This window comes from Leptodactylus fuscus, chromosome 7 (genome assembly GCF_031893055.1).
Source record: "Leptodactylus fuscus isolate aLepFus1 chromosome 7, aLepFus1.hap2, whole genome shotgun sequence".
Taxonomy (NCBI): Eukaryota; Metazoa; Chordata; class Amphibia; order Anura; family Leptodactylidae; genus Leptodactylus; species Leptodactylus fuscus.
Genome location: NC_134271.1, coordinates 6,596,262 through 6,621,941, shown reverse-complemented (window position 1 = coordinate 6,621,941; position 25,680 = coordinate 6,596,262). Strand labels below are relative to the sequence as shown.

The 25,680-nt window shown below is 49.6% G+C and overlaps 1 protein-coding gene across 1 annotated transcript; it reads left to right on the top strand.

Moving 5' to 3' along the window:
- Nucleotides 1-46: 46 nt before the first annotated feature.
- On the top strand, nt 47-25,398 carry IMMP1L (inner mitochondrial membrane peptidase subunit 1). The gene is made up of 6 exons (XM_075280881.1): nt 47-81; nt 14,408-14,543; nt 14,733-14,821; nt 16,481-16,607; nt 24,494-24,604; nt 25,166-25,398. The coding sequence occupies exons 2-6, from the start codon at nt 14,439-14,441 to the stop codon at nt 25,229-25,231; spliced, it is 498 nt and encodes a 165-aa protein (XP_075136982.1). The 5' UTR covers nt 47-81; nt 14,408-14,438; the 3' UTR covers nt 25,232-25,398.
- Nucleotides 25,399-25,680: the final 282 nt, after the last annotated feature.

Genomic DNA, 25,680 nt, shown 5'->3' with positions numbered 1-25,680 from the left:
CCAATCCGGAGCTTGTTTATTGGAGGTGTGGCCTAAGCGGAGTCGGGGCCCGGCCTCATAGAAGCCTGGACCTGTGATACGGTGAGTGGGGGAGACGTGTTATAGTGTATGGGGGGGGGCTCAGCCATGTATGTGCCATGTGTGTGCCATGTGTGTGCCATGTATGTGCCATGTATGTGCCATGTATGTGCCATGTGTGTTCCATGTATGCCTGGGGGCATAGTGACCCTGCTCAGTCTGACTCTCAGCCTTGTCTTAAAGTGACAGTACGAGTCCAATGTGCAAATAAGTGGTGTAATAAGTGCAATATCTAATGGGGGGGGGGGGGGGCGAAGTGTCCAGAGGAAGGTCTTATACTACGGGCGAGCAATGCAGGGGCTGAAAACAGCGAACAATAGACTGGAGTGGTCAAGGGCACAGCAAGTGTAGAGGAGACAAGTCAGCTGTTGTGGAACTACAACTCCCAGCATGCCTAGCTGTGCTCTTTATGGAAAGAATGGTGTCTGCTGGGAGTTGTAGTTCTCCTGCCCTGTGTGTGCTGCAGGTGGCCGATTACATATTTGGTATAAAGGGCTTGTACAAGGTCAGAGAAACGCGCCTGCCTCTCCATCTAACTGCACTATATATATATATATATATATATACTGTACATTATAATTTCTACATAGAAGTCTAAAGAGATAAAATTAAAGGGATTGTTCATCAAACTCTGGGCTGGATGTAAAAGAAGAAGGCAGTGTAGTCACCTGACCCTGGCGCTCTGATGAGAGGACGTACTCGCCTGTCCCTGCGCTCTGATGAGAGGACGTACTCGCCTGTCCCTGCGCTCTGATGAGAGGACGTACTCGCCTGTCCCTGCGCTCTGATGAGAGGACGTACTCTCCTGTCCCTGCGCTCTGATGAGAGGACGTACTCTCCTGTCCCTGCGCTCTGATGAGAGGACGTACTCGCCTGTCCCTGGCGCTCTGATGAGAGGACGTACTCGCCTGTCCCTGCGCTCTGATGAGAGGACGTACTCGCCTGTCCCTGCGCTCTGATGAGAGGACGTACTCGCCTGTCCCTGCGCTCTGATGAGAGGACGTACTCGCCTGTCCCTGGCGCTCTGATGAGAGGGTGTACTCTCCTGTCCCTGCGCTCTGATGAGAGGACGTACTCGCCTGTCCCTGCGCTCTGATGAGAGGACGTACTCGCCTGTCCCTGCGCTCTGATGAGAGGACGTACTCGCCTGTCCCTGCGCTCTGATGAGAGGACGTACTCTCCTGTCCCTGCGCTCTGATGAGAGGACGTACTCGCCTGTCCCTGGCGCTCTGATGAGAGGACGTACTCGCCTGTTCCTGCGCTCTGATGAGAGGGCGTACTCGCCTGTCCCTGCGCTCTGATGAGAGGGTGTACTCTCCTGTCCCTGCGCTCTGATGAGAGGACGTACTCTCCTGTCCCTGCGCTCTGATGAGAGGACGTACTCGCCTGTCCCTGGCGCTCTGATGAGAGGACGTACTCGCCTGTTCCTGCGCTCTGATGAGAGGGCGTACTCGCCTGTCCCTGCGCTCTGATGAGACGACGTACTCGCCTGTCCCTGCGCTCTGATGAGAGGACGCACTCGCCTGACCCTGGCTCTGATGAGACGACGTACTCGCCTGTCCCTGCGCTCTGATGAGACGACGTATTCGCCTGTCCCTGCGCTCTGATGAGACGACGTACTCGCCTGTCCCTGCGCTCTGATGAGACGACGTACTCGCCTGTCCCTGCGCTCTGATGAGACGACGTACTCGCCTGTCCCTGCGCTCTGATGAGACGACGTACTCGCCTGTCCCTGCGCTCTGATGAGACGACGTACTCGCCTGTCCCTGCGCTCTGACGAGACGACGTTCTCGTCTGTCCCTGCGCTCTGACGAGAGGACGTACTCGCCTGTCCCTGCGCTCTGATGAGAGGACGTACTCGCCTGTCCCTGCTGCTCTGATGAGAGGACGTACTCGCCTGTCCCTGCGCTCTGATGAGAGGACGTACTCGCCTGTCCCTGCGCTCTGATGAGAGGGTGTACTCTCCTGTCCCTGCGCTCTGATGAGAGGACGTACTCGCCTGTCCCTGCGCTCTGATGAGAGGACGTACTCGCCTGTCCCTGCGCTCTGATGAGAGGACGTACTCTCCTGTCCCTGCGCTCTGATGAGAGGACGTACTCTCCTGTCCCTGCGCTCTGATGAGAGGACGTACTCGCCTGTCCCTGGCGCTCTGATGAGAGGACGTACTCGCCTGTTCCTGCGCTCTGATGAGAGGGCGTACTCGCCTGTCCCTGCGCTCTGATGAGAGGGCGTACTCGCCTGTCCCTGCGCTCTGATGAGAGGACGCACTCGCCTGACCCTGGCTCTGATGAGACGACGTACTCGCCTGTCCCTGCGCTCTGATGAGACGACGTACTCGCCTGTCCCTGCGCTCTGATGAGACGACGTACTCGCCTGTCCCTGCGCTCTGATGAGACGACGTACTCGCCTGTCCCTGCGCTCTGATGAGACGACGTACTCGCCTGTCCCTGCGCTCTGATGAGACGACGTACTCGCCTGTCCCTGCGCTCTGATGAGACGACGTACTCGCCTGTCCCTGCGCTCTGACGAGACGACGTTCTCGTCTGTCCCTGCGCTCTGACGAGAGGACGTACTCGCCTGTCCCTGCGCTCTGATGAGAGGACGTACTCGCCTGTCCCTGCTGCTCTGATGAGAGGACGTACTCGCCTGTCCCTGCGCTCTGATGAGAGGACGTACTCGCCTGTCCCTGCGCTCTGATGAGAGGACGTACTCGCCTGTCCCTGCGCTCTGATGAGAGGACGTACTCGCCTGTCCCTGCGCTCTGATGAGAGGACGTACTCGCCTGTCCCTGCGCTCTGATGAGAGGACGTACTCGCCTGTCCCTGGCGCTCTGATGAGAGGACGTACTCTCCTGTCCCTGCACTCTGATGAGAGGACGTACTCGCCTGTCCCTGGCGCTCTGATGAGAGGACGTACTCGCCTGTCCCTGGCGCTCTGATGAGAGGACGTACTCTCCTGTCCCTGCTGCTCTGATGAGAGGACGTACTCGCCTGTCCCTGCGCTCTGATGAGAGGACGTACTCGCCTGTCCCTGCGCTCTGATGAGAGGACGTACTCGCCTGTCCCTGCGCTCTGATGAGAGGACGTACTCGCCTGTCCCTGCTGCTCTGATGAGAGGACGTACTCGCCTGTCCCTGCGCTCTGATGAGAGGGTGTACTCTCCTGTCCCTGCGCTCTGATGAGAGGACGTACTCGCCTGTCCCTGCGCTCTGATGAGAGGACGTACTCGCCTGTCCCTGCGCTCTGATGAGAGGACGTACTCGCCTGTCCCTGCGCTCTGTTGTCTACCCAAGGTGCTGAGGTTCATGTGACCACTTTGGACTTCAGTGGTCCATGACAAGGGATTGGTGACATCACTCACGTACATCACTGATTTCTTACCAGACACTGCTGACTCCACTGTTTGGGGGTCACGCCAGCCTTGTTGTCTTATTTACTTACCCTCACCTCGACCCCCAGAAGTTGCTCAATATCCTACTTAACCCTTTTAAAGGGGTTGTCTAGGATTAATCTATTTACGGCCTATCCTCCTGAGAGTCGTCCCCTGGACTGATCAAGTGTTCAGTGCCCCTTCCAGCACCCATCATGTTCACAATAAAGAGATCCGTCCAGTGGCCGGGCGCTGTAACTGCACCTCAATGAGGTCGGTGGACGCTGAGCTGCTTGCGCCCTGTAGTGTGTCTAAGATGGCTGCCGGAAACGGCTCCGTATATCTCATCTGTCCAGGGCTAGCACTCAGGCCTTCACTGATCAGGTATTTATGGTCTAAGTCGAACCCAGGACTCCAGTGCTGCAAGACTGCAGTGCTAACCACTGAGCCACTGTGTTACCCCCGAACCTTATACATATTTTGGTTTATGGGCCCATAGAACTGTATAGGGAGACCCCGGCCATGTGCATGGAGCCTGAGGTGCACACGAGTGTCGGCACGACGCGCCCAGATACCGGACCCCTTGCATTGACTCTCTCTTCACATATCCGGTGTCCTGTAACCCTCTCCGTGATCGGAATCTTCTCCCTTTTTCTTTCTTTCCATTACTTTTATATATTTTCGTTTTTCCCGCCTTCCCCTGGGGATTACTTCAGCGCCGAGTTCCGTCTGCCCTAAAATCTCCCGGCTGTTTTCTTTAACAACGTGTTATCAGTTCTCATTTACGTCGTCCATTTTCTTTCTTGGATCCTTTTGTAAACAGGGGCAGAAAACTGCGCGGTCATCAGTCGTATTCACTTTCCTAATCTTCTTAGTGGCGTCGGCCATTATTATCCTGCGGAAGCCTCTTCCCTCATCAATTCTGGAATGCGGGGGCGTTGGCTTGTGCCAATTAACCCCTTTTTAGGCCGTGGGGTCTGTCCTGCTTTACTCTGCAGACCATTGTCAATAAATGGGTTAATGTTTCATGGGGAACAAATCAGATTAGCCGCGGAGTCACCTGACCAGATACTTCTCGCAGTCATGTGATTGTCCTTGGCGTCCCGCTGGGCTCACGCTGCGGAGTGATAACAAGGTATTTGGGTCTGGGGGATCCTTGTAAGCATCGAGCAGCGTGAGCCTGGAATTATCATGGCAGAGGAGATGACTTCATTTTCCTTTCTATTCAGAGAGTCAGATCTTCTCCGACCGGTGGGGGGGTCCTAATCCTACAAGGGGGGGAAGGAGACATTGGTATGATCCGACCCGGGAGGGCAAAAGGGCAACGTCTATGTCCGGGTTCTCTGCATAGATATGTGCACACTATATAATATAGAACCAGCATATCACCCCAGCCCTGCAGATAGATAGGTTACTGTCACCAGAACCAGCATATCACCCCAGCCTTGCAGATAGATAGGTTACTGTCACCAGACCCAGCATATCCCCCCAGCCCTGCAGATAGATAGGTTACTGTCACCAGAACCAGCATATCGCCCCAGCTCTGCAGATAGATAGGTTACTGTCACCAGAACCAGCATATCACCCCAGCCCTGCAGATAGATAGGTTACTGTCACCAGAACCAGCATATCACCCCAGCCCTGCAGATAGATAGGTTACTGTCACCAGAACCAGCATATCACCCCAGCCCTGCAGATAGATAGGTTACTGTCACCAGAACCAGCATATCACCCCAGCCCTGCAGATAGATAGGTTACTGTCACCAGAACCAGCATATCACCCCAGCCCTGCAGATAGATAGGTTACTGTCACCAGACCCAGCATATCACCCCAGCCCTGCAGATAGATAGGTTACTGTCACCAGAACCAGCATATCACCCCAGTCCTGCAGATAGATAGGTTACTGTCACCAGAACCAGCATATCACCCCAGCCCTGCAGATAGATAGGTTACTGTCACCAGAACCAGCATATCACCCCAGCCCTGCAGATAGATAGGTTACTGTCACCAGAACCAGCATATCACCCCAGCCCTGCAGATAGATAGGTTACTGTCACCAGTACCAGCATATCACCCCAGCTCTGCAGATAGATAGGTTACTGTCACCAGAACCAGCATATCACCCCAGTCCTGCAGATAGATAGGTTACTGTCACCAGTACCAGCATATCACCCCAGCTCTGCAGATAGATAGGTTACTGTCACCAGATCCAGCATATCACCCCAGTCCTGCAGATAGTTAGGTTACTGTCACCAGACCCAGTATATCACCCCAGCCCTGCAGATAGATAGGTTACTGTCCCCAGAACCAGCATATCACCCCAGCCCTGCAGATAGATAGGTTACTGTCACCAGAACCAGCATATCACCCCAGCCCTGCAGATAGATAGGTTACTGTCACCAGACCCAGCATATCACCCCAGCCCTGCACATAGATAGGTTAGTGTCACCTGTATTCCCCCTTTTGAATCCCTGATTCCATTGCTGAGATATCGCCTGTATGCAAACGAGCTGTTTGGAGCAAAAATGACATCGCCATTGCTCCAAAGAAGCTCAAGTGCATATTGACAAAACTGGTAATGTCTTGGTAACGGGCAGCGATTTAAAGGGAGGGGGGGGGGTTCATTTAGGTCATTCTAATGCCTCTTGCACAACAAGTAAGAAGGGGGGTGTTGGCGATGACATCGGAGTGATTTTCATCCTTATTGATTTCAATGGGGGATCCTGTTACATTCCAATATCACGGAGCAGGATAGGACCCGCTGTATAACCATCAGAGCCCCGCTTGGCCTGCACGTGTGGTTATGTGCATGAGGCCTTACACATCTACTGGGCTGTGGGTTCCGGAGATAGACTCCCTTTAAAGGAAGTCCAAAAACATGGGCCAAATGATAGATAGATAGATAGATAGATAGATAGATAGATAGATAGATAGATAGGAGATAGATAGATAAGAGATAGATAGATAGGAGATAGATAGATAGATAGATAGATAGATAGGAGATAGATAGATAAGAGATAGATAGATAGGAGATAGATAGATAGATAGATAGATAGATAAGAGATAGATAGGAGATAGATAGGAGATAGATAGATAGATAGATAGATAGATAGATAGATAGATAGATAGGAGATAGATAGATAGATAGATAGATAGATAGGAGATAGATAGATAGATAGATAGATAGATAGATAGATAGATAGGAGATAGATAGATAGATAGATAGATAGATAGATAGGAGATAGATAGATAGATAGATAGGAGATAGATAGATAGATAGATAGGAGATAGATAGATAAGAGATAGATAGATAGATAGATAGATAGATAGGAGATAGATAGATAGATAGATAGATAGATAGATAGATAGATAAGAGATAGATAGGAGATAGATAGATAGATAGATAGATAGATAGGAGATAGATAGATAGATAGATAGATAGGAGATAGATAGATAGATAGGAGATAGATAGATAGATAGATAGGAGATAGATAGATAGGAGATAGATAGATAGATAGATAGATAGATAGATAGATAGATAGATAGATAGATAGATAGATAGATAGGAGATAGATAGATAGATGGGTCCAAAAGGAAAAAGTTACGATAGTTGTCTCCTCGCTGCTTCCCCTCTGCTCCCATTCTGTTCCTCTCTGGTCTCTCTTGAGACCACCCGGCCAGTCCCTCACTGAGCAGCCTTTCTCATGTGTCTAGCACCGTGATCCTCAAGCAATGGGCCCCATAATGAAAATAATTCCAACCAGATAACCCCCTTTGTTTGGAGTCTCCATCAGCATTTGTTGGATTTGATGCTAAGAATTGCACAGCGTGCAGCGCGTCCATGTGACAAGACCGGGATACAACCCTGGAGGACCCTATTATAAGGCAATGGGGTCTGTGCAGTAAGGTGGTGATGGTCGTCATGAGCGTACAGGGAAGGCAGTGTTTTTAGTTGCAATGAGATTGAAGGAGATTCTGGATGCCTCAATCATACATTGCAGGAAAAAAATGTAAAAAAGCAGCGGAAAAGCAGCATTTTCAAAAACACATGAGTTATTGGGAACAAAACAATTAAAATTGCTGCAAAAAAAAAAAAAAAATGCACAGCTTTTTCTCTGCCTTCTTTCGCTGTGATTCGCTACACGGGACCGTAGCCTTAAGGCTGAGCCCCCACAGTGTGCAAATGCCGCTTTTTGTGTTGCAGAATTTGCTGAGGTTTTTTTGATCCAAAGTCAGGAGTGGATTGAGCAGAAGGGAGAAGTCTAAGAACTTCCTAGATATTTCCCATTCCTATTGGAGCCATTCTTGGCTTTGGCTCAAAAATCACAGCAAAATCTGCACCAAAAACAGCTGCAATGTCAGGCTAAGACCCCCACAGGACGATCCGCGGCTATAAAGCGGCACTTTAAACAGAAAGTTCAGAGATCTGTTATAGTTCCATCTATGGGGAAACTGCTGGCGTTTTTGTAGATGTGATTGACATGTTGCGATTTCCAAAATGGTGCAGGTTTTGGAAATCGTAGTGTGTTGGCGCCGCGGTTTTTACCGCAAGATGGGCAGGAATCCTATCCACTTTGCAGTAACTGTAAAACGCTGCAGGAAAATCGCGGTGTTTCTGACTTGTGGGGTCCCGGCCTTAAGGAGTTTTGCAGGCTTAATAATTGAAGTCCTCTCCTTGGGATAAGTCCCAAATTTGAAGTCTCCCCAATATTCGGTGAGCCCTGCGACCTCTGCGCTGATGCGGTATTCATCTCTACTTGGTATCGCCGTTCAGCTCTCTTCTCTTGAATGGGACTGAGTTGCAATCAGGACATGTGACCAAAAAAAAAAAAAAAAAGTGACATCACATGACCTGTGAACATGACCCACTCAGAGTTCAGCTAGTCCTTGGGGTCCGATGTGTTGGATCTTAAGTTCCTGGAAAAAACCTCAAAAAAATCTGGCCTTATTTTGTTATCTTTTTTGTTTTTTTTCTTCCCCGTTTCATTCTTTCTAAAAAATGCAATCGCTCAAAACAAGAAACAAAACCTCTCCGCCACCCCGGAGCCGCCTCGGAGAGACGACAAGCGATTAATAATAATAACGTTTCAAGTGCAAAATTGAAAGGGCTTAATTAATTAAAGCGTCATGTGAACGGCGCCACGAAAAAAAAGCACCGCGCACCTCAGATCCGATGGCGTCGCCTTTTTTCTTTTTTGTTGTCTTTTATGAGATCAGAAGCACAAACAGAATATTCATCACATTTGGCGTCATCCGCGGAGCCGAGGGGGGAAGATCACAGGGTGGGTTTTTTTTTGTTTTTGTTTTTTCTGCCTCCTTTTGGCTTGTAGGGTTGGTCTTCTTTTTTAGTTCTCGTTCCAAGCCCCCCATCTGGGAAGTCCGTGATGTGTTCTCAGATGGAACGTGGGGTTTGCTGTAATCTGCTTAGCCGCGCCGCCGTTAAAAATCTTCCTTCCATGTTTGTGTAATTTATAATTTTAATGAGCCCCCGGCTCTTGTGGGCTTTGAAATTTATTAAAACCTCTTTTGTGCATGCGCTTTTGTTCCTGCTCGATGGGCTTCGGCGTGTTTAAAAGTGATGAGTTTTTATTCATGGATTTAAAAAATGAAGGGATTACCGGCGACTGTATATCACTGCGCTCTTCAATGGATAGTTAGATCTTCTCCTAATGACTTTTTATGATCGGCAAATGTGAGCGGAATCCGGAAACGCGGTCGCGGGCGCAGAATGTCAATTCGTGTTTGGATTTATTTGCTTTAAAAGTTTTCATTTTGGATTATGTTTTGTTTGTGTTTTAATTTAGAAAATAATTGGTTAATTTTGGATAGACGACATGGTGCATATTTGGAAACCGGAATCGCGGTTCTTCCCCCTGAAGTTGAAATGAACAGGAGGCCGAATTTCAGGAGGATTCCACGTCAAATTCCTTCGCGTGAACATTCCCCTTAAGGGTCCATTCACACGGAGGAAAACGGCGCTTTATTTGGCGCTGACTTTTCTACGCTGAAAATAAAGCCTCCCATTGATTTTAATGGGTTCTCCTAGACCTAAGGGTGCATTCACACAAAGGAAAATGGCGCTGAATTTGGTGCGGAATCTGCGTCAGAGTTAGAGGCCTTCAATAGAGAAAAAAAAAGCCTTCCATTGACGTCAATGGATTCCGTTTTCTGCTAGCAGAAGAAGGAACCCATTGAAGTCAATGGGAGGCTTTTTTTTTTTCTTTTTTTTTTTCAGCGCTGAAATTCCACACCAAATTCCTCACCATTTTCCTTCACACACAGTTTTTTGGTGAGTATTTTGGTGCTGAAAATCCATGTGGAAAAAAAACTTCAATGGGTTCCTTTTTCCACGTGTTTTTTTTTTTTTTTTTTGCCAATTCCACGTGGATTTTTCGACTCCCATTGACTGTGTTGATTTTTGCAGGTGGAATCTGCCTGAGGCCCGGGCCCCACGGGCCAGTAACAACGCGATTTGCGGAAAAAAAATCTGTTAACGGAAAAACAAAAGCTAGCAGAACCCATAAAACTCTACGGAGAGGCGTTTCTTCCACGTGGATTCTGGCACAGATTCAGCACCAAAATCCTTGCCAAAAAACTCAGTCTATTCACACGGAGGAATTTGATGTGGAATTTCAACGCTGAAAAAAAAGCCTCCCATTGACTTCAATGGGAGGCTTTTTTTTCAGCGCTGAATCTGACGCGGATTCCACACCAAATTCAGCACCATTTTGGTGCTCCCGGCGCCTGCGTAGTGTGTCAGTCAACCCGAGGACATAGACCCCAACTTCACTGCGCAAGTGCTGGAATTCTGGCGCATGCGCACTAAAGCCGCGCTATACTATGCCATCTCTAGTACGGGGTTCAGCGGCTGGCCAAGTATAAAGCTCTTTGGTTTTTTTTAGGGAGGGCAGGGGTCGCCTTGGAATGGGGCGATCTGGAACCCTACATTCCCATCCACTACGATCTATGGGGGGGGGGGGGTGTCTTACTGTTGCCCTCACAGGTTCCCTTTAACATCTCCGATTGCTTTTTTGACAAATGGAAAATTTTTGTTATTTTTTTTTATTCTCCAACCTGCGAAATCTCCCGAGTTGAAACGCTGCGAGTCAGACGGAGATGGGAGCGCTTCATGTTTGTTCTCTTGAAGATGAAACGCAGACCCTGGCTTTCTTCACTGGCTACGGCGCCTGTTTGAAGGTCTCTTGTGCACCTTACAAGTAAATTAAGGTTGCGGATCCCGACACCTCGGGTTGTGTACAATAGTCAGGGGGTGGTCGGATGATATTTAGCGGATGACGGTCTCATTAGACTGGGTCACCGCCACAACAAGACTCCATTTTCCTTCCCTTTCCTGTAGGTAAATGTTAAAGAACAAACTTTATCAGAAGTTTTACGCTAAATCTATATGTACAGGGGTGAGGTCCGGACTATGCTGTCCAAGGCTTGTTACTGGTCTCGTTTGTCTCCCCCCCCCCCAAGTGAACGGAGCAGTTGCGTCTGGTATTGCAAAAGGCAAGGTGCTGTTTTTGCAAAAAATGTTCATGGTTTTTCTAATCTTCCCGGGGGCTTGAATTTAATTGCATGCTCTGGGCATTTTGCAGCTGGACCTGGGGATTCTGGGCCGGTTCTGACTCCAGGTCATGTGATCTGACCCATGACTATATTGTTTTATTGCATTTTTTTTTTCGACAATATGTGGATGAGATGAAATGAACTTTGTTGGGAATGTAAAATGTTGCATTTCTGCATCAGCCCTCCCAAAATTTTGCATTTCTACAATGTGTGGTCAGGGCCTGACTGCAGATCAGCTATTTAAGCGATGCACACGCCATTCTATGGCTTTATACACTTGACTGTGAATTATCACTGTCCCATGCAAGGGGCCAAACCCAGGACAGGTCCTGTTCCTGTTCGCTTGGGTCATCCCTGTGCCACTCAAGTGAGGTCTGACTGCATGCACGCCGTCGTTTGCATTAGGCCTAAATGCCGGTTCCGCTTCATAGGTCATGTGACGTTACGTTTGTCGCTCCCATGGCCTGTTTGCAGCTCAGTCCCATTCAAGTGAATGGGAAAGGACTCTGAAGTAATACCCCCTCCTCACCAATGAGTTACAACGGAAATCTAAGTCCGTTCCTAACCGGTGTAGATTTTCATTCTGACACTGGGACGGAAAATGGATCTATGATTATAAATCTGTGCCTGTCCGGGGGGGTTATTAAGACTGGCGTACGATATGCCAGTCTTAAAATTTCCTCACTGTGTTGCGATGGTACCAGGAAGTAGTAAGATCCGGCAGAGACCTGGAAAGTGTTGAATATTGGGGAAGTTAAGGTATTATTATTATTATTATTATTATTAATTTTATATTATTATTTTATTTGATTATTTATTATTATTATTATTTATTTTATATTATTTTTTTATATTATTATTATTATTATTATTATTGTTTTTAATATTATATATTTATTTTTTGAGTCCTCGCCCTACCCCCCCCCCCCATATTCACAATGTCTATAACTGATTTCACCATTTTTTTTTCTATCTTATTCTCCCCTCCCCCTCCTTTTCCGCCGCTTCTCCCCAAACTTGAACCCATCGCCTTCACTTCCTCCATTGTCTCATGTTAATAGCCATAATCCCAGATTACACCCGACAAGGTGCCCCCTTATTGTACCCACTATATTTCTCGACTTCATTTTCTCCGCTTCTTATTTGGACAACTGCTCGGAGTAAATAGCGGGCAAATCCGAATTCTCAGGGGGGGGGGGGACCGACGTCATGGAGGCTTTGCAAAGCAACGGTCTAATTTATGGGAATCCGCGAGCAGGCTCCGTTGCGTCTGCGTGACATATTGTGCCGAGCGCAAAAAAAACAAAAAAAAAAAACAACCCAAAAGACTGCATATGGATATTCCCTTGATATCATTCACTTGCTGTGTAATCTTATTATGCAAAGTTCTAATCTCCACCTAGAATGAATGGCTCGGGGTCAGAATGGAGTTCTATCAAGGTTTTCGGGGTCGTGTCTCGTGTTCCTTGGCTTATTCTTCTAAGTAGGTCTGGGATTTGAAGGCGATTCCCCCGACGGTGTCAGAGATAGGCAGTCAAAGCCTGCTGCCTTTTTGGAAGAGGCGACCTACATGAGGTCCCTGCTAGGATTAAACTTGATTTGTAGCTGTAGGATTTCTTAACAGATGTATTATTGGGCTGGGGAATAGGGAGCCCACCAGCACGGCGAAATTGGAAGGCGATTGGCATTCTCGGGAAGTCGTCCGCCCGCGAAAGCAGCAGCTGCATGTGGATTTGACTTCTTTCAGGTGAAGCTCCTTCCAGTCACTTGGAAAGGATGGGATGAAAAGGGAACGTCGGTGATAATTTTGATGTCTGCGAGATTTAGTAGCAGCGTAATGGGATTATCAGTAACACCTTCGGCGCAGGAAAAAGCCACCTGGCGCTTTAACTGGCAGTCGCGGCAAACTAATCCGTTCCCATCTCTTGGATGTCATTCATGAGGCTCCAAGCGATTTCCACCCCGCGTGCTGTGATTAATTTTATAAACATAACAAGAAAAATCATGTGACGGCGAGGGCAGCCAATGTATTCATAGGAGGAGAGGGTTCGTGTCCGGGTCCACGGCAAGGACTGCGAGGACTGACGGCGTCCTGCGGCACACGATCACGTACAGGTTGTATAGGGGATTGTGTTAGTGGGTTGTTGTATTTGTTTGGGATGTTTATGGGGCATTTTCTGCATATTTTTATATAGTGTTTGTTTTTTTTGTTTGTTTTTTTATATGTATTTTCTTGCATTTTTTTTTTTTTTTAATTTTTTTTTTCCCTATCAGTATGTCTTAGTAGAATGGGAGGAAATCCACACAAACACGGGGAGAACATACAAACTCCTTGCAGATGTTGTTCCTGGCGGGATTCGAGCCCAGGACTCCCAGTGCTACCCACCGAGCCACCGTGTTATCCCAATTTTCCGATCTTTTTGTCATAGGAACGTCTATTTAATATAACACAACGTCCCCACGCTCTTTTCATGCTTGCCGTGAGCTTAGACTAGTCTTGAACTTCACCAGGTTTACCACGGTGCTTGTTGCCGAATAATAAATCGGCGCACCTTTTAGACTCCGTAGTCTTTGGCTCCACCTATTTGTGGGTTTGGTTTATGCCAAGCGGGCCAATATTTTGGAGGACCTTCTACTGACTCCAGTTCTTAGCAGGTGCCATCCCATTGATGCCAGCGTAGTTGGAATTTTTTGTCTAGCCCCCACCTCTCCTGAACAATCGGTGCTATTTATTTTGGTGCTTGATATGATCGTTAGACATTGAACTGTCAAGTGGGTGGAGTCAAACAGGAGCAGGCGATGGGGTTTGATTCTGATTTATGGAACTGTCAGAGATCTGAATCCCGCTGCCTTGTCTAAGTCTTGTCTTGACAGGACAAAATCCAATTATATCAGACACCAAAACGAACAGCACTGGAATTGTTCAGGAATGGTGGGGGCTACAGAAGAAGTTACAACCATGCCAGAATCCTAGGCAGGAGGGGGGAGATGGAGCTGCAGTTTCTCTAGCTAGAAGGGGGAAACAGAATATAATATTTTTATATTTTTATTTTTGCATTTTCTGATACCTGGAGTCCCTGGGGTAACCTTTGACCTTCTGTATGCCGGGTCTCAGTTTGCTGCATACTAGTCATTCATAGCTGTCTCCATGACTGGAGCTGATCTTGCTACCCTCTATAGCTCATAGAAAGACGGGGGAGACCCTTCACTATGATGCCCATTTGCCCTATTAGGGTGATCCCTAAAAATGTAAAGGATCAGAATCTGCTCCACTAATTACTAAGGAGAAATTGTTGCTGTCTCTTAGAACATTTGTGCATAACAATTTTCATGATTTGTATTTTTTTTCATGCATATAATTTTTTGGATGTTTTTTTTGTCTTGCAGGACCTCAGTGACAAAGGAGAGGACATCGAGTATGATCAGAAAGGTGATCGGTCGGACGTTGGGCTTCCTGGGCTACGCCGTTCAGTACGGCTGCATCGCTCATTGTACATTCGAGTACCTTGGAGAAATAGTGATAGTAAGTAGCGCTCAGTTAGTGAAAGTGCAAGGAAACTTTTTATATATACAATGAAGTCTATGGAGCAGAGGATCTTGGGGAATCCCGACCATGTGCGTGGGCCCTAAGACCCAGAAGCCACTTCTATTATATCCTAGGAGTGTGACGCATGTATTGGGGTGTTAGTCTCTTGTGTCCTCTCTCCTGCAGTGTTCTGGGCCCTCGATGGAACCGACCATACAGAACTATGATATCTTAGTCTGTGACAACTTGAGCCGACACCTTTATTCAATCCACAAGTAAGTGAGCGACCCTCAGTATATGGAATCCGGTTATTCTTCTATGTAGTCTTATCTCAGGAGCTTCTGCTAAAGCAGAGGTAGGGAACCTTCGGCTCTCCAGCTGCTGTGAAACTACAACTCCCAGCATGCTCCATTCACTTCCATGGGAGTTCCAAGAACAGCAGAGCAAGTAAGCATGCTGGGAGTTGTAGTTTTGCAACAGCTGGAGAGCCGTACGTTCCCTACCCCTGCGCTAAAGGTTCCTACCATGGGAAGACCAGAAGAATGGAAAAGTCGGGCGACATCCAATCCGTACTTGTCGTTTCTATAGCCCTGTAATATCCGTGAGGTCGGGGGATTGGTCCTTGCAGGTCATTTTCAGGATCTATGAAGACGATTGGTCTCTTTTTCTGGTCTCCTTGTTTGCTAGAGAAGATGTTTTCTCTGCAGCTTGACCCGTCCACAGCCGGGCTGGATGGGGCAGGACTAGTGATGGTACATCACTGGAGATGGCCAAAGTACAGCACTTAACTAACATTCATTGCCATTGCAGTGAATGGGAGCCCCGACCGTCACCAGCCCGACCTGCAGTCAGTATGGAGTGTGAGAAAGGGGCAACCCCTTTAAGTGGGTATAACTGGATTAATTGGAGTGGACTAGATCCATCACTTCCCTGGTAATGCAGCTCATGGGGGCGCTAATTTCTGACAGTCATTGTTTACTGGGTTCAGCGCCATGCCTTTGGTTGTGGCTGGGATAGGTATTGCAGTTTCATTCACTTAATTAAATTATAATAATAATAATAATTTTAGGATAGATCATCGATTGGAAGATCCACGGGTGTCAAACGGCCTAAGATCTTCCTGTATATTGACTGTTTCCTTTAAAGCCACCCTTGCCTATGGCTCAAACGCTGCAAAATCTGCAACGTAGAGATGCAGCTTTTTGGCAGGAAAACGACTGGTCATCGCAGGGTTAACCCCGTGTCTCAGGGCCGATAAAAGATCTCTCCAATATCAGGATCTTCATGGACAGCACTCGCTATCTAGAGCCCTATAAGTGTCACCTAGTGTGAGTGGCTGCATTAATGGTGGGGGGGGCACTTAATTTCTATATTTTATTGTTGTGCAATATTTTGTTGGTCAGGGTCTCTTTCCATTGCCCGCGGTCCGTCTGCCATTCTAGCAAAGTAGAGCGAATGCCGTTTCCTGCGACATGATCTTTAATCACTATCGGAGTCCTTCACACTTGGCTCAGGGATCTCCAAACCCCGTTGCACCATTTCTACCCCCTTGTGCCTGCGCACCAGTTCCTTCTCTCCCCCCCCCCCTCCCTAATCTTCGTCTGTCACAGGCAGCTGGCACGCTCCGTCCCCAGCTAGTCGTATGGGGGAGCGGGGTCCCAGATGAGCTGACATAGCTACCGTTGGCTCTGTCTCCTTGGCTTGCTGCTTCACTGGAGCATTGCAGGACTTTCTCAGGCTTTGGCATTCAGTCAGGAGGCCAGGTGCACGTCTTGTGCTAAAAGTCCATGCGCCTATAAGCGCGCACTATTGTTGAGGTTCGCCCTTTTGAGCACGCTTTTTATCATTTTATGGATTTATTTATTTTTGGTTTCTTGTTCTTTAGCGTTGCCATCGCTTGTTTTTGGCCTTCTGACCGTTTTTTGTCATTGCAGGGGCGACGTTATCATTGCAAAGAGTCCGAACAGACCGAACATTAATATCTGCAAGAGGGTGATTGGATTGGAAGGGGACAAGGTCTGCACCAGCGGCCCATCAGACTTTATCAAGAGGCACACGTATGTAAGTAGCACCCAAAAATACATAACATAGAAGAGAAGGAGCTGATGCTTGGGTTGTCCTCTCCATGTATTACATATGGGATTTCTGGTGGGATGAAGTTCCAATGTACCCATAATTTTTTTAATATATATATATATATATATAATTATTAATATTATTATTATATTTTTATTTTATTTTTTTATTCAATTTTTTTTCCCCTCACTGGCACTCTTCAATAACTTTTTTTGGAATTGTTTGTAGCAATTGGTTGACACTTTGATACATACCTGCTACATGTCTTATCTTATGTCTAAAACAGGGCCCCAAGCCCATCATCCTGCCCAGACCCTTTTCCCCATTGCTTTGGGGGCTTGCACGATGCGGTGGTCACACATGAGTTTATATCTATGGTACGTTTCCTAACTGCCCTGAAAGTTGCTGGGACCATTAAGGACTTATCCCCTATCCGCCATATTGCTGGGGTCCAACTACCGGGACCCACAGTGATGAGAATGGGGGACTAAAGGTTCACAAGGACTACTCCTTGTGAATGGGCTTGTGTGACTGGCCTTCTATTCACTACTGTAATCCTGTAATCTCCTGCAAGGCCATAGCAGTGAATGGAGCACCCGGTCACACAAGGAGTAGGCGGGGGCGGGGGGACACTTTAGTCTCCCATTCTCCTCATTGCTGTGGGCTCTGGCAATTGGACCCCAGCGATCTAGCTAAATAAGTGTTCTTGATGTCACAACCACTCTAAAATTCCAAGTAAACTTTTGCATTTGCTGGACCAAAAAGGAGAGTTGACTTCAAAATCACACCCAAAAAATGGGTGTTCCCATTCTCTTTGGGGGTCGTCCAAGTGCATCCCTCCACTGGCCCCACAGAAATGAATAGAGCAATAGTGTGGATGTCACCATGGCTTCATTTAGGGGGGCTCAGGGCAAGTCCATGGTGGGAGGGGGGCTCAGGGCAAGTCCATGGTGGGAGGGGGGCTCAGGGCAAGTCCATGGTGGGAGGGGGGCTCAGGGCAAGTCCATGGTGGGAGGGGGGCTCGGGGCAAGTCCATGGTGGGAGGGGGGCTCGGGGCAAGTCCATGGTGGGAGGGGGGCTCAAGGCAAGTCCATGGTGGGAGGGGGGCTCAGGGCAAGTCCATGGTGGGAGGGGGGCTCAGGGCAAGTCCATGGTGGGAGGGGGGTTCAAGGCAAGTCCATGGTGGGAGGGGGGCTCGGGGCAAGTCCATGGTGGGAGGGGGGTTCGGGGCAAGCCCATGGTGGGAGGGGGGCTCGGGGCAAGTCCATGGTGAGAGGGGGCTCGGGGCAAGTCCATGGTGGGAGGGGGGATCAGGGCAAGTCCATGGTGGGAGGGGGGATCAGGGCAAGTCCATTGTGGAGGGGGGTTCAGGGCAAGTCCATGGTGGGAGGGGGGTTCGGGGCAAGTCCATGGGGGGGGGGGTCTCGGGGCAAGCCCATGGTGGGAGGGGGGCTCGGGGCAAGCCCATGGTGGGAGGGGGGCTCGGGGCAAGCCCATGGTGAGAGGGGGCTCGGGGCAAGTCCATGGTGGGAGGGGGACTCAGGGCAAGTCCATGGTGGAAGGGGGGTTCGGGGCAAGTCCATGGTGGGGGGGGGGGGGGGGCTCGGGGCAAGCCCATGGTGGGAGGGGGGCTCGGGGCAAGTCCATGGTGGGAGGGGGACTCGGGGCAAGTCCATGGTGGAAGAGGGGCTCAGGGCAAGTCCATGTGGTGGGGGGGGGCTCGGAGCAAGTCCATGGTGGGAGGGGGGCTCGGGGCAAGTCCATGGTGGGAGGGGGGCTCGTGGCAAGTCCATGGTGGGAGGGGGGCTCGTGGCAAGTCCATGGTGGGAGGGGGGCTCGGGGCAAGTCCATGATGGGAGGGGGGGCTCGTAGCAAGTCCATGGTGGGAGGGGGGGCTCGTAGCAAGTCCATGGTGGGAGGGGGGGCTTGAGGCAAGTCCATGGTGGGAGGGGGGCTCGTAGCAAGTCCATGGTGGGAGGGGGGCTCGTGGCAAGTCCATGGTGGGAGGGGGGCTCGTAGCAAGTCCATGGTGGGAGGGGGGGCTCGTAGCAAGTCCATGGTGGGAGGGGGGGCTCGTAGCAAGTCCATGGTGGGAGGGGGGTTCGGGGCAAGCCCATGGTGGGAGGGGGGCTCGGGGCAAGTCCATGGTGAGAGGGGGCTCGGGGCAAGTCCATGGTGGGAGGGAGGCTCAGGGCAAGTCCATGGTGGGAGGGGGGATCAGGGCAAGTCCATGGTGGGAGGGGGGATCAGGGCAAGTCCATTGTGGAGGGGGGTTCGGGGCAAGTCCATGGTGGGAGGGGGGTTCGGGGCAAGTCCATGGGGGGGGGGGTCTCGGGGCAAGCCCATGGTGGGAGGGGGGCTCGGGGCAAGCCCATGGTGGGAGGGGGGCTCGGGGCAAGCCCATGGTGAGAGGGGGCTCGGGGCAAGTCCATGGTGGGAGGGGGACTCAGGGCAAGTCCATGGTGGAAGAGGGGCTCAGGGCAAGTCCATGTGGTGGGGGGGGGCTCGGAGCAAGTCCGTGGTGGGAGGGGGGCTCGGGGCAAGTCCATGGTGGGAGGGGGGCTCGTGGCAAGTCCATGGTGGGAGGGGGGCTCGTGGCAAGTCCATGGTGGGAGGGGGGCTCGGGGCAAGTCCATGATGGGAGGGGGGGCTCGTAGCAAGTCCATGGTGGGAGGGGGGGCTCGTAGCAAGTCCATGGTGGGAGGGGGGGCTCGTAGCAAGTCCATGGTGGGAGGGGGGGCTTGAGGCAAGTCCTCGCATTGTCAAAGAAGCAGATTCGGAATCCTGAACAATCCTTTCTGTCCTCCCTGCTATAGGGGACAAACGTAGATAAGCAGGAATCATCGGATTAGACGCCACTTCCTCGTCCTCTTATTGTATCCGGTGTTTTTGCGAGCACCTGCAGAGGACGCCGGCCGCACTTAGCTGACTTGTCACTTAAGGAGAATGAGCTTTTATTAATGACCCTTAATACAGCCCGGGCCGCAGATAGGGAACTTTTTGTCAACTTGCGTGAGATAAAGACCTGGGATATGTCAGCATTTCTCAGCAACGCTCCCCTGACAATCAATAGCTGCATACTGGAAACGCGTCGGCGGTTGTCAGGCACAAATCTATTTACTTTCGCTGCTAAGTGAGATTGCCTCGGAGCCGCGATCTGTTCATTGGGGTGAAATCTCTTTATCCTGATGGTAAATTCTCCGCTCACCTTCGTCTGCTCCATTTCTGCTTCATTTTATTATTATAATTCATTCACTTTCATTGTTTTATTTTGCAATTTTGTCCATTGTTTAAAGGGACACGAAATACAATGTTAACAACCAAAAATTCCTTCCCTTCGTTTGCTTTCCTCCATATTGCATTGCTTAAAGGGGATGTCCAATACGCCGACTATTCCTGTGACACTCCCGTTGCAACTCTTAAAGGGAACTTTTCACCAGGGAGCCCAATCCCTTACATCATCCAATCGGCGCTGTCATCCTAAGCATTTTGGTGTTCAGCCATTCCATAGACACGTGTAAGATGTGCCCTCTCCTCCATGACAGATGATTTCAGGGGAAGGAAGGATCGGGCCTGTTGTATTTCAATATGTCTGATCCTTGGCTTTGACAGTAGGTTTGCTGCTTACTCCCCTCTCCCTGTAAAGAACACATGCACACTCGACGAGTTCAAGCGTGAGTGTTTGGTTATTGAAGGTTTATGGGCAGCTTAAAGGGATAGTCCCATCTACAACATTGATCCCGGGATGTGCGGCTCTCGCTATTCACCGCTATGGGGCTTTGAGGATAGCCCGGCCACCTGTTCAGCTATTCTTGGATTCCGGCTGCCGGCTGCCGTCTCCGCTCCGAAGATCTGGAAGTGCGTCCGGTGTTATGAAGCTCTGTAGAACTTTTCCTGGAGTCCTCCAGAATCCGATCTGTGGAGTCGGAGGAGCAACAAGTTTTGGGTGGAGTTGGAGTCATTGTCAGTATTGTTGGATATTGACTCCTATTGGACGAACCATGACCCTCGCCCATTGCAGTTGGAGTCGATGGTTTGGTTTACGGAGTCCACAGCCCTTTTAGGTTATTCAGAGACCTCAGCAGACCCCCAAACGTCCTTAGCGCCCCCCGATTCCCCGCCCTATAGGGCTGCTCATAAGTTTTAGTCTTATCAAGTCTCATGAATGTTGTAAGTCAATCTGATGCGGCCGCCCAGCCGGTGTAATTAGATACGGCGCCCCCGCGTGCCCCCAGAGAGATGGACACAGATATCGAACTTTGTACATCGATTCTTTGTGCATTGAGCAATGAACAATGGCGCGGGGTCGGTCATGTGACTTTATAAACAGCCTGCTGGGATCCCAATCAAATAAGTCCAATTCATTACAAGCCGGTGGATGTCAGTCGCTACTGTCGCCTTTCATCATATTTCATTTTAATCAAGAAAGGTAACACCTGTGGTTTGGCCACAAAAGCGGCTTTTGTGAAGAGAACACCCGCAGGCGACCAGGCAATTACATTTGATGCTTGTTCCAAAGTGGGAAGCTCTTAAATAGACCCCGCTAGGGATAGTGGAGAAGAAAAGATTTACTTGTATTATCTGCCACCGAGATTAAGTTCTCTTGTAAGCCTTGTTCTCCTCTGACTCCTCTGCCATTCACCCCGGCCCCGTGCCCAAGTCACCGGCTACACCGGGGTCACTCGAAAACAAGGCACAGGTGTTAGGGACGCGAGGACGGAGACCGGGGAAGTTCTTCTGATCTTCCATCCTGGTCATCTATCTGGATACAAAGAGAACAAGGTCATCCCTGCCCCGCACCCCCGGCCCTGGCACAGGGGGCAACTCCTTGTCATCCAGCTGGCTAGTTTTTGCAAAAAGTTTCTAAAGGATGGAAATGTCACGGGGCCCGAATGCAGAGAAACGAGATAACATTACCTTTTACATGTCAGGGAAAGGGGCACTTAAAGGGGTTTTCTGGGCTTGTATAGCATTGATCTGATAGGGTAGGTCATCAGAGGGAAGAGGTCACCATGTTTGGGCAAGCGCTGCGGTGTCTTCATGGAATACTAAGCATACTGCCATACGTTGTATAGGGGTTGTGCTTGGTATTGCAGCTTAGCCACATTTACTTAAAGGGGTTGTACCGTTATTGACTCTCACAGGACAAGGGATAAGTGTCTGATCGCTGGAGGCCCCACGGCCAGGACCCCCAGGGATGAGAAGAACAGGGCGCCAGGGTTTCCCCTAAAGTCTCCTTGTGAATGGACTTGTATGGCCGGAGCTTCATTCACTGCTTTGCTGACTGTAGTGACCGCAGCCTTATAGTAACGAAGGAGGAGGATTTAGGGGGGCCTCTACTCTTTTCTGGGGTACAGGGTGGTCAGGCCTCCACCAACTGGTCACTTATTCCCTATCCTGTGGAACAACCTTCTCTTTAGGCCACATCCCCTTTAAATGGGATTGAGCTGTGGATCGGTCACCAATATGAAACTTGCATCAGGACTGAATACCCCTTTAACTACAAAAGTGGCCTCAAGTCATCAAAACATGACAACATACAAATACAAGGCTGCGTCCTCCCAGAGACTGCTCCACCCTTGTCCATAGGCTGCATCCGGTATTGCAACTTGGCTCCAATCAAGTGTACGGAGATGAGTTGCAGTACCGGTCACGACCATGGATTAAAGTGGCGCTGTTCCTGGAAGAAAGCAACTTTGTATTTTTACCTCTTGTACAAACTAAGTTTCCGCAGGGATAATGGACCTGCTGCGATTTTCAGAAAACACTTGCGTTTTTGCATGCTCAATTTTTCCGTTGCAAATTTTTTTTCTTGCAGTGTGTGGGTGGGATTAGTCGGAATCCCATTGACTTTGCAGGGACTGTGAAATGCAATGCTTTTTTTGCAACGTGGGGTCCTGGGCTAAGGGGGTGGGGGTGTTTTTTGTGTTTTTATTAAAAAGTCTTCTTCTAAATATAACTTGTAACCTGCCAAAACCATGATGCGCTTGCTGTCAGTGAAGCCTTGGGGCTTGGTGGGGTCAATGTCGTCAGAGTAGGCCTCGCTATACCTTGCAGTCGCACTGTAGGGGGCAGAGCTGTGCAGATTTTTTAGCAGTCAGTGACTGATTCCTGTAAGGCCCGCTCTGACTTCTCCTGGACTCGTCGGGCATCGAGCACCGCAAAATAGCAATGTTAACCCTTCTGACCATACAGACGGCCTCCCCAGATAACTCTCATTAATTTAGCAAACGCGGCGAGCCCTTCCATAGACTTCTTGATGGACACGCCGGCAATGTGTTGTGGATCCCGCGCGCACACACAGACTGAACCGCGATCTTAATTAGAAGTTTGACAAGCCGACTCCGATAAAATGATGAGATTACGTGTAATTGGTGTCACAATCCATTAGCATTTAGCTAATCAGGAGCCCACTAACAGGTCTGGCCTTGGTTGTGGCCTCAGGATGTTGCCGAGTGTCTGCCCTGCTCATGCTGTTACTGCCACGGAGGAGCGGGATCTCAGGCCGCATCCTAATGACCTCTTTGAAGTCTATTAAATTAATGACCCGACCATCCTGCCTCGGCTTCACCGCAGATAATTGTACTTCTTCCATTTTCCTGCTCAGACGACAGTAATAAAATATTTTCTGTTTAGTCCAAACTTGCTCTCGGCCCTTTAACGCTGTGAAATGTGTAAACCCCACATCTGTGTAGTGAGAGCGTGCTGCAGCCTCCGGCCACTAGAGGCAGTACAGATAGGTTAGCGGAGTCCCCACATCTGTGTAGTGTGAGAGTGTGCTGCAGCCTCCGGCCACTAGAGGCAGTACAGATAGGTTAGTGGAGTCCCCACATCTGTGTAGTGCGAGAGCGTGCTGCAGCCTCCGGCCACTAGAGGCAGTACAGATAGGTTAGCGGAGTCCCCACATCTGTGTAGTATGAGAGCGTGCTGCGGCCTCCGGCCACTAGAGGCAGTACAGATAGGTTAGTGGAGTCCCCACATCTGTGTAGTGTGAGAGTGTGCTGCAGCCTCCGGCCACTAGAGGCAGTACAGATAGGTTAGTGGAGTCTCCACATCTGTGTAGTGAGAGCGTGCTGCAGCCTCCGGCCACTAGAGGCAGTACAGATAGGTTAGTGGAGTCCCCACATCTGTGTAGTGCGAGAGCGTGCTGCAGCCTCCGGCCACTAGAGGCAGTACAGATAGGTTAGTGGAGTCCCCACATCTGTGTAGTGCGAGATCGTGCTGCAGCCTCCGGCCACTAGAGGCAGTACAGATAGGTTAGTGGAGTCTCCACATCTGTGTAGTATGAGAGCGTGCTGCGGCCTCCGGCCACTAGAGGCAGTACAGATAGGTTAGTGGAGTCCACACATCTGTGTAGTGCGAGAGCGTGCTGCGGACTCCGGCCACTAGAGGCAGTACAGATAAATTAGTGGAGTCAGCAGCAGGGTATACTTTCAGCAGGCATTCTATGAAGTACATGCACACTTGGCAGAAGAGCTGCATGTGCACACCCAACAATATCTGCAACTTTTTGACCTTTTGGTGTGGATTTTTAAAAAATTTTTCCCCTTCTTTCCTTTGCCCAAAATATATTATTGTTACTTTATTTATTATTCATATACATTTATTCATAGTTATGTAAATCAACCTTAAAGTGCACAGTGGGCGGGGCCTAATATGCCATATTTGCTTATAAACTGCTACAAGTGCTCCGGCGTTCCCCTGGAATTGTGACCAACTGTCTTGCAGGCTGAGGCTGCAAAGATCTATCTGACAATTCGGTCCCGCCCCCAGTGCACTTACAGACTGATTTGCATATCCAGGATAAAATAGTGATCTGTGCATTGCCTGCTGGGTTTGTAGCCACAATTTTTTTTTTTCTTTAACTACAGGTACCCAAGGGCCACGTTTGGTTGGAAGGAGACAATCTGGATAACTCCACAGACTCTAGAACTTACGGACCCGTCCCTTATGCCCTCATCCGAGGACGAGTTTGTCTCCGGGTAAAAAAAAAATAATAATTTCATTTCACATTCTGGTTTTGGGTATTGCTGCAGACTCTGTATATCGGCAGCCTTCTGCTACAGGTGACCTGTCCGGCTATTGTGGGTCATGTCCCATCTATTATACTTGTAAGATCACTGCTTGCTGTCACTGCCCGGGATCCTGGGCTGATCTCATGGTCACCGCTTAGTCCAGCTGTACCCCGTGTCGGGCGCACTCGCGGCCTCGTACATGTGCAGGAAGACTCTCTTGTGTTTAAGTCCGTGTAGTGTCAGAGGATCGGGCTCGGAGCTCCGGTCTCTTCCTAGATACAACATGATGGGGTGGTCGGAGGGCTCATCCAGCGTCTCATGCTGCAGGTATTGAACCCGCAGCATGTCCATTATGGTTTTCAATCTCTCCATCTGCGCATGGGTTTCTGTTTGGGGAGACCTGATCCAAATCAAATAAAATACATCTACTGACACTGCAGTGCTGATCGTGGACGGTCCTGGGGTGGGGGATAATCTATAACATGACACCCTGACTCACGTCTCCTCCTGTCCCTTTTTATTTTGCAGTTATGGCCTCTTAACGCCTTTGGGCCCCTCCAGGACAATCCGAACGGGCGAGTAACGAAGGAATGACTTTATTACATTCTTTAGTAGATTTTAATTATTTATTAATTTAGACCAATTTCTAATAAACGTTGCGGTACTTTTTAGCGGTTTGTCTTCTCGCCTTGACGTAGGTGCAGTATAGCGCGCTCAGACGGGTCTGCCGGGTTTTAGGACACTTTGCACTGCAGCTTCTTCTTCTCCGTCCAGTTGTCTTGCCTTTTGGTATTCCCTTGGCCGCCAGGGACAACACGATCAGCTCTTACCTTGTGTGAGTGTAATCCGACCGCCCGATCCCAGTGTTGTCAGATATCGAATTTATTGGGACACACGAGTCACCCCTCTACTCAGTGGACCTGCAGCCTGGGTAGAGGGGAGTCATTGGTGTGGCTGCAGGGGTGAACAGAAGGCCATAAACAGGGCTCTGGGGTGTATACTAGTAATAAAGCTCATGCAGGGCGGGGACCCCCAGATCAGCC